Source organism: Cygnus atratus, chromosome 10, assembly GCF_013377495.2.
Source record: "Cygnus atratus isolate AKBS03 ecotype Queensland, Australia chromosome 10, CAtr_DNAZoo_HiC_assembly, whole genome shotgun sequence".
Classification (NCBI taxonomy): Eukaryota; Metazoa; Chordata; class Aves; order Anseriformes; family Anatidae; genus Cygnus; species Cygnus atratus.
Genome location: NC_066371.1, coordinates 18157783 through 18167676, shown reverse-complemented (window position 1 = coordinate 18167676; position 9894 = coordinate 18157783). Strand labels below are relative to the sequence as shown.

Genomic DNA, 9894 nt, shown 5'->3' with positions numbered 1-9894 from the left:
ATCCCTTATAAAATAAGATGCCCTCTGTCCTTCCTCCCACCCCAAGCTTAGTTGCCAAAACTTACATGCAAAATTATTACTGTAATGTTTTATAGTCACTGGGAAAAAAAATAATATTCATTTGGTCTTGCAGAATGATGTGAAATGAATCTCTGGCCTCAAAAGAAAAAAAAAAGTCTATTAAAAGTAGCTCTTTTTCCTCCCTCCTCCCTCTCCCAGGCCCCTTTTGCTCCCCTCCCCCAACAATAAAGGATGTTTTGGAACAGCCTTTTCAGGAAACATTTCCACAGCAAAATGCAGCATCATTTATAATATTTAAAGCTACATTTTTGTTGAGATGGCTTGGCAGGCTTTGCTTGCAAATCTGGCAGGATATGGCCAGCTGAGAGTTAGCACTAACAAACTGAGGATATGCTGACACAACAGAATGCTTTAATCATCATTGCAGCAAGCAGGACAAGATCTTCTCCTGCGCTGCCAGCTCTTCCCAGTGTGAGAACCAATGGTGCTGCGTATTTCTCTTTCCCTCCCCTGCCTCTAGAGAGTACAGTTTTCCCTTGCTGTTTCTACAGAACTAAAAAAACCTTGTTGGGTAACAACATATAATATAATGAGCAATGGATATTCCTCTTGGCCAATGCTGTTATGAAAATGCTGCCCATTTCCAGCACAATAAGGAAGCTTAATAATTAAAAAGACAGTCCTTAAACAATCTTGAGGAGCTATGTTCCTTTGCAGCTAAGGCTTTTCTGCTTTACCATGCATGCCCTCTACTATAGCAGAGCTGAAAGTTATATTCCGTTAACAAAATCATAATTAGAAACTTGTCCCATCTGAGAGTTGAGAACTAATTTTAGACATTTGCAAAACTATTGAAGTAAATTGGTTTCACATTTAAAAGAAGTCCCAAATAATTTAACCCCAAAGATCTAATAGTTACTGCCTTGAGTGAGGCTTGCATGATAGGGCCCAGAGAATTCCTGCTGTACGATCCAGATGAGGTCCAGTGCAGAGACCATGCTCTTCCTTTGACCTAGTCCAGGATTTGGTACAACAAACATCTAAGGCCTGTGTCATGAAAGAGTGTGAATTGAAGTAACTTCAAGTTTTGGGAGCCTATCAATGTATATACTCTGTTTTCTTTGTTTAACCTGCAAACACAGTCTCATAATGCAATTGGCTGGTGCAAAGTATAAATGTAGAAGTCTGTAAGAAGCAGCCTAAGCTGTGGGGCTGGGTACTGATCCAAGTATTGTTTCTCATCTGTGGATCCTGAATAGGGCAGCATAAAATTTCCATGCTGCTTCTTTCCTTTGCCTGCCTTGTCTTGGTGTGTAAGCAACTTGGAACGGTGTTGGTCTCTGTAAGGCCACGCATAGCAGGGCTCTCTAATCTCATTTAGGAACTTTAGGTGCCTTGCATACAAACAAGTATGATTAGGATACGTTTCACAGATTACATACTGCATGTGTTGGAAAAAAGAGTTGGTATCTTCACAAGCCGCAGCTTTCATACAGAACGCTAAGGTCCAGATAGTGGGGTACCGTAAACAGGGATACTCTGTATAGTCCTTGAAACGGAGTACATTTTTGCCAGGTCTGAAAAATGAGCAGACCTAGTGAAATTACACTGTCTCTATATCCTGAGATGCAGTTGCTCATAGCAGTTTCCATCTCTACACTGAGACTTCAGCAAATATTTAGCAAACAGCAGCTCACATGCTGAGTAGATATAAAGCTGAATTTATATAGCTTTGAAAGTAGGAGTGTGGCAGAAGCAACTGATGAAATAGAGGGCCAGATGGCAATGCAGGATTAACCAGAAGCAAAAGTACTTACATTTAAATACTCCTTTTATACTGGAAAATGAGTGCTATGGATTTTGAGGCAACCCACATGGTATACGAGCAAAAAGGTAGCAAGTAGCAGTTTATTTTCTGTCTGGAGTTCTTCCACCCACTGATTACTAGCTACTAGTAAGTAGTGGTCGCTGGTTAGGAGCTGTATTATAAATGAATGTTATGCATGTCCTTGCTTATGTGTACACACACATATATAATGTTGCTATATTGCAACTGAAGGCTTGGAATCTTTCCCTGACTTTGTTTTCTTGTTGAGTCAGTCATTAGCTACTGATTGTTTTCTTAAAGCTGGTGAGCAATATTTAACATGAGCTACTTCTCCAGTCTAATTTCATAGACTAATTTCATATCTACATCCTACATATGAAAATGAATAATCAGAAATTCAGAAATTGTTTTTGCTACAATTACCAACTTGCTTAGGGCTAGTTAGTGCTGATGAGTGTGAAAGGATATTGCTGTATTTATGCAGTTGGAGACACACCTATGCAACTGATTTTTAAACACCATAGGCAAGGCAGTTGGAATGGGATTTAAGAACAGGCACATAAATTTTTCCTATGCTTGAATGAAAAGCTGAAGCATTTGACAAGTGTATGATTAAGCTGCTGCTGATCCAGGAGGCTTTTTTTTTTTCTTTTTTTTTTCCCCTTTCTTTTTGGTTTGGTTTGGTTTTTGTTTCCTTCCTTCTATAAATCTCTAGCTGCAGTTTTGTATTGCTTGTTTACAAAGTTTATGTTACCTTCATTTAAGTGAGAGATACTGACTCACATTTAAAAGGGAAAAAAATCCTATTAAAATGTACTCAACTTCAGAACAGAGTTTACAATTGCAAATCAAATATTGAATCCTGATCCCCTAGGGTTTAACTGTACCAGTGGTGAATTGAAACCAAGAGCATGTATGCTGAAGTGATAGAGCAGGGCAGGCCTGTGGTGGCAATTCTGAAGTTCTGTAACGCAAGTCATGACAACACTTATCAGGAAGTCCATTTTCTAGGTTTCAGTATTTTAGACTACTGAAGGGCTGCCTATGTTAGGAAAAGATTATGTTAATATCACACAACTCACTGCTTCCTTTCATGCAGTGCTGAAAGACAGTTAGCTACCTGCATTAGTAGGGTAAGTAGTTTTTCATTGCTGTTATAGAAGCGGTGATTAAAATGGTCTTAACTGCCTTTGCGATAATAATGGTCTCGCTGGGAATGTTTTTGTCTCATCTGAATTTTCATTTTCTGAAATTCACAGCAATATATTCTAGAATAATGGTGACCAGTGCGCGTTGTCTGAAGAAGCTCTCCTGTTTCCTGTTAGATGGCAAACTTTATGCTTCTGCAAGAAACATTTTGTTGACTAGCTGATGCTTGACATAGTGAGGGAAACAGGCAGATAGTTGCTGGATATGTGCAGGTATACCCAATGACTTTCTCTAGACATGATTTGCCTCCAGCTTTTTTCTACTGAAAAAGCCTGTCAGTAAAATATAAGACTGAAAGCTCAGAAGTTGTAAAACCTCTGGAAAGGTACCAGTATCCCACTCAGCCCATCATCTCTAAGATGTTACTATGTTGTGAGCAGATGACTAAGGAAGGACAGTAAAACACAAGGAAAATGAAGTTCTTCAAAGAAAGGCATATACCAGCTGTTTCTATTTTTGAGTTGCTCAATGTTTTTAGTAGCACTGAAGATCAAAAAAACAAATTGTTCATTCATGGCATGGCCCACTCTAACCAAAACTCCAGAGAGTCTGAAAATATTACAACCTACTTATAAACTTCCATTAGCAAGTTTTTTGTTTTTAATAAATAAAATCCCATAGAAACAAAAAGTATTTACAATTAGATCAAAATTCTGAATATAATTCACAAGAGAAAACACTATTTTTTGAGAAAATGTTTTCATATCCTCATAACAGTCATTTGTTCTAAATTAGTACATAGCAATTGTCCATTAAATTAACATTTTTCCCTTAAGACCTATTCTTGTAGAAAAGTATTTTAGGCAAAACTTCCTAACCATGATGTAACTGCTTAGAATCAGAACATTTCTGTGATTAGTAATTCACATAAAAATTAACATTTTCCTTGGCTTGAGGAAAACGTGATGAATAACTATCAAAATGTAAGAGAAGCCAGGATGTAGGGAGAACAATATATTTTATTAAAGCAGCTTATACAGTTGAATGAAAAGTATAGACTTTTGGGCATTCAGTGCCTTCAAAATAATAAAGGATAACACCTGTTCCTGCAAATCTGCCTTCTCTTTTTTTCTTTAGACCATTACCCTACCACTCTCAAAATATATGCATTGTATATGTCCATATTGGACTGAAATCCTTAAGCAGTGCCACTGCTAAACTGCTACTTTCAAAAATATTACCACTTGCAATAAAATAGAATTAAGATATACAGAAGTTCTTCTTGTAACAGTCATGAAGTAAATTTTATTGTCGATGCATCTCTTCCACTGTCCTTTTCAAATAATATTTAATATTACTTATGTAAGAACATGCCCTAGAATTCCTCTTTATTTAAATCTAATTCTGATATCTCATTTCTAGTGATGCTGATGTGAAATTGGATTGTGTAAGAAATGCAGTCTCGGGTAAATAAATTTTGCAGTGTATATTATTAGGAATTATTATTAGGACTATTGTTGGAATGCAGTGTTGGAGCTGTGGTCCATCTCATTACCAGTCAGTCTCTGGCACATTCTGCTATCCAGGGGGTGAACTCTAATTAAATAGAGGTTCTCCCACTGAGTGGTAGATGGCAAAACTTCAAATGTCCAGTGTCCAGTGGAAAACAGATTTATAAGAGAGAAAATACTTTCTTTAGAATTTTAACAATCATAAATTAGTGTGCATGTAATTCCTGTCAGAATCTGATGCTCAGCTAGCACAATGTGCCTATCTTGAAATGTGCAGGAAACATGCAATCCTGAGCATCATTAACATGCAACATTCCATTTGCTTTAGGGCAATCTTTCCTAAGTTACCTGAAATGAACTCATTGCGAGCTTAGTGAAGATCAAAGCTGCTCACTTTAGCCTCACACTGACTTCATCTCTCTGCAATTTCATCTGTGGGTTTTAAACCTTGAGGCTGAATGATCCAATTCTCCAAACACTTCCTGGTGGGCATAATGCTTACTACTGACCATAGGCCCAGGGGTTATCTGAAACAAGTAGCAGGAAGTATTTTCAGGTACATAAGGCATGAGCATAAGGATTTATTTTAATATTTAACTCTGCCAGCCTCTATATTGCATAATTTGCACCAACTTAGATTTCTAAGGTCCACACTGGGAGTAAGGCCAATTTGGACTCACTGAACATCAAGTCTACTCACATATTCCCACTTACATTTCCTTTTGGGCCACTTATATATCACCACTGAACTTGTCTAACTAAGTTGAAGGCACACTTTTTGCTACATAAATAAAATCTGGACCTTGCGGGGAAACTAACAGTATTCAGTTGAGGACCGCACCTTGCTTCAATAATGTATGTTACAATCAGAGGCTTTTTTTTGCAAAATTCCCTCTCCAGGTCCCCCAGTGTGGACCACACCTGCTTGACTTTCTCAACGGTCACATTCACAAACAGTAAATGTGGCCACAGTACATGTGAATCTAAGGGAATCTCTCAACTGCACTGAGAATACCAAAAGAAGATTGATTTACTCACTCTCCTATGCTTTGCTCCCAGTGGAAATCTTAGATGACATTATAGGGCAATATATATAAGAAAATTACCAATCTTAACAGCAGTGAATATCTCAAAGCATTCTTGTTCCCGGTGATAAATAATGATAGTTCAAGTCAAACTAACATAGTAGGGTTTCCATTACAGGTTAATGTTTTCAAGAATGAATTCAAACCTTGCTTTTGTTTAAGAGGAGTCACTCTATTCCAATTTTACGTGACATTTTGGCTGAAGATGTTTTTCAATGCTAGTTCATCAAATAATTTGGGAAGGTCTCAGGCCAAGTGGTATTAACCCATTCCAACTACAGACAGTGGCTGAAGGCTGCATTAGCACTAGTTGCTGTGGCACATGCACTGCAGGCCATGGGGAGGCAGCTGCACAGTGCCTCCGCGCAGGCTGCTGCTCACCTGCCTCGGAATTGCATGAGCAGAGTTATCGACAAGACTGCTTCCTAATGAGCAGTGGATATTCTTTCCTTACTCAATTTTTGAAACGGGGTCAAGTTTTTGGTTTTTGGGTTTGCCCACAAATGATGGGCCTAATTCTTGCTTACACAAAGACCTTTCTAAAGAGCTGTATCAGTGTAAAATTATATTATGGTAGGCACAAATATTATCAGACCTGACTTGTCTAACTTTTAAGGTCTCACAGGAAGTTTCACTAATCTGTGATTCAATTTTACTGTTATTTTGCTGCTGCCTTGGGAGCACAGAATCAAACATAATACTTAAAATATTTCCCTAGAAATGTTTAAGGAGAAAGATTTTTATTTTTAAGTTTAAAATTTAACTGCATGCTTAACCAACTTCAGTGAAGCAGTGAAGCAATCATACTGGACAAGCAATTTTAAGAAATAAGATAGTTAAAAAAAATAATTTTGAAAATACTGCCAACAATTTCATGATATAGATATTTTTAATATTAAAAGTAAATTGTAAATGTGTCTTTATAAACAATATGCATAAAATAGATCTACTATACTAAGCTCTCTCTTTTTTAAATGCTGTTTCACAGTAATTTCTTAGGTATGCAAAGTTTTCCCTCAGAGAAATAGTGCAATCTGAAGAACATACATTATGTCAGCGGATTAGAACTACTATCATCATTAATACAAGTCTTTATAGATTTCTTGTAGGAGTGGATGAAGACTCATATCTGTCTCCGTTTTCTTTATTATTTGCAACAGCTGCACGTGTTCCGTTACAATCTGTCTGAGGTCCGTCATTTTCTGAAGCAATTTGGCAAACAGCTGTGATGACTCTGGATGATTCAGTTTTAGCTGGAGCTCCAAAGCTTGCAGCAGGTTGTCTTGTATATCTTCAATGGGCTTCACATTTAACAAACCTGGGCGGTCTAGAAAAAAAAAAAAAGAGCTTTACATTTATGAATGATATGGAAACACCAATCTCGTTTATTAATTTCTTAAAGATTTCTTAGTATATTAAACATTTACAGATAACACTTACTGACAACTGTTTGACAGCTTAATGTACTTATTTGTAAGATTTTGCTAGAATTTGCTAAAAGTATTAAAACTAGTCTTAGAAACTGTTCAAGGATTTCTGTGGTGCATTCAGAGATAGGTTTATACAATACTGAAATGCATTTTTCCCGGTAAACTTGGAGTGTCTGTGGAAAAGAACAGTGAGATATACTTGGAAGATAAATCATCTGTACCAGGTAATTCAGCTTATGAAAATCAACATATACTCAAGCAGATTTGCATGTAGTTGCTACCATTAAGCATGTTTCCTTTATCGTGTATGCTAACTTATTAAAAGAAAAAAAAGCATAAATTCAACTTTCATGAGAGACATATTCCATGACTGAGTACAGTTCTGGACAGATGCAGTCATACTAACCAGAAAAAATCTAAAAATCACAGGTTCAGGTCTTCTCCGCACCCAAGTTCCAGTTGCTATTAAGAAATCTCATCATAGCTTTTAGCATCAGTTTAGCCACATATGCTTATGGCAGTGGAAAACTGATAGATGTGGCTTGTACAGAAGATGACTTTTCAGGGCTCATGCCAGCTGAGCCTTCTCCTCCATAAGGAGGAATCTAGGATGGATGTTTACAACCAAAATCAGCTACTTGCACTGCCACAGCTGTGAGTCCAGGATTTTCTTTGGCATATCTTATTATTTGAAAAGAAGCAAATCTTTCCTCATCAACCATTATTATCTTTCAGAGTAATAGCTGTTCTGTTATTTCTGTCTGCCCCCAAGTATCTTCTTAAGTGGTTGCCATTATTCTTTAACATAATTCTCTATTTTTTTTTCTAACTTGAAGTAAGTTATTTAATTCTATAGCCATGAAAGCAAAGGTTGCTTAACATTATGAAATCCTCACATATGGTAATCCTCACATCTACTGGGTAAGGCATCCTGATTATCAAGAGTATTCCATGAGAAAAAGTCAATAATTTAAATAACATTTTCTGTGTAGCCATGAAATCAATTTCATAGGTTGATCAATAAAAAGTAATGCCTATATCTAGCCTTAAGTTACTTTCCTAAGGAAACATTTCCCTTTCAGAAAGGTCAGGAGGTTGATCTACATTCAAAATTTTAAAAATAGGCTGCTATTTCCTATGATCTTAGTAACCTTTCTGTGCATCCAGTTCTACTATATAACCTTGGCTTGTGTTGTATACTAGAAAAAAGGCTGGGAGAAAAACAAAATTCTTTATAAATACTTTGGGGTTTTACCTAAAGAAGAAAAAATTGCAGTGTAAACTAAAAGGCAAAGCTGGCATGGAAACAAACGAGTAGACAAGCCATGAATATATTTAAGTCACTAATTAGGAAAGGGCAGCTAACTCAATGAAGCAAGGTTTGGAGATTTTTAGAGCTTTTAGAAGAAGGAATAATGGCAAGTTTGAACATGGAGCTTGGTATTTCTTTGACTGTGGTTTAATGAAGTGACTGCCTTCTGCTGTAAGTGACCCAAGTGACTCTGTGACCCAAGATACTTCTTTCCCTCTGGTATTTCATGCTAATAAGCCATTCTTGTCTTCCAGAGGTCACTTATTTACACCATTCAACTGATAACACCATAAAATATGATTCAGAAAGTCTGCAAATAAATAGCAAGCAGGAAACTGTTTCCAAACAAACTGTTTCCAAAGCTCCTTTTTATTAATTTACTTTGGCAATATAACTAAAGCATTTTAAAAAATACTTAGAGCATTTTTAATAAATTGTAGATATTTATTTTTAGATTACATGCTGCAAAATCTAGTTGCTTTCTTTATATCTTTCAGAAACTTCCCAACCTGAAGTACTTAAAAACTGACAATTTTGGCTTTGGGTTGCAATAGCTTTAAATTTTACTTCTGTGTTGCAGATGAACTCTGAACTAGCTGGGTATGACTCAGTGTACAGCGATATAAAAATCAAGAAGCACAAAGACTGTGGCCTTGATTTCCTCTGAGATTAATCTCCATTTGCCCCCTGCTTCTTTTGCGGTGGGAATTTTTAGGGTGTGAGTTTTTCAGAAGTGAAACCCAATTCAAACACTGTGCTCCCCAGTGCAACTTTTAGAGTGCAGGGAGCAAACCCAGGAGATCAGTATCGAGACTGAAACTTTTCAAGGAGCCCCTCGAATTCGGGTGCCCTAGGTCAGTTGAAGTTCAGTGAGACTTAAGTGCCTAACATCCTTAAGCTCCTTTGAAAAACCCAGTCTAATGGTTTTATAATGACCCAGTGGAACTACAGTCAGAAAAGATGACTATGACAAAAGCCTAGGAGATCATAAGATGTTATTTTTAAATAGGCCAAATCAGGAGGAAGGAAAATTCCCATTGAAGGCAAGTGAGATTTTTCATGAATGAGAACTTCAGGATATGGACATTATTTTTTGGGTGTTGACAGTTCGCTATACTTTCTCAGTAAAAATTTCTTACAGAGGAAAATGCTGTTTCTGTTCCAAGAAACATATCTAAATGAGCAAAAAAGGAAATAAGAGGCAAAAGCTTTATTTCAAGTTGTTGGCAAATACTTCAAGTTGTTCAGATGCTTTTAAATGTATATGATTCAGACTCATTGGGTTACAATAGGAAAAGATGTATTTTGTGCAGTAGGGAGAATGCAAATGTATGAAGCTCCAGGTAGACGTGGCATGTGGAAAAAAATACAAAGGAAATGATTAGCAGTAAGCCTTGAGAAAAATTCAGGTTGGGAATAGGGAGAAAGAGAAATGGGAGGAAACTAGATGAGACACTGTGGTGGAGGCCTCTGAAGAGGACAGACCTAATAGGCTGTTTGAAAGCTCTTGGAGAAAATGGCAACGTGAACTGAGGAGGGATGTGAAAGAGCAACAAAT

At 36.9% G+C, this 9894-nt stretch overlaps 1 protein-coding gene across 1 annotated transcript in view; it reads right to left on the bottom strand.

Annotated features, from left to right (window-relative positions):
- Positions 1-6464: 6464 nt before the first annotated feature.
- The window catches only part of PPARG (peroxisome proliferator activated receptor gamma), a 58200-nt gene continuing 54770 nt past the window's right edge, over positions 6465-9894 (bottom strand). Inside the window, exon 7 of the mRNA XM_035558447.2 lies at positions 6465-6921. Coding sequence (XP_035414340.1) covers positions 6674-6921 — 248 coding nt within the window. The 3' untranslated portion in view covers positions 6465-6673. The remainder of the gene's footprint in view (positions 6922-9894) is intronic.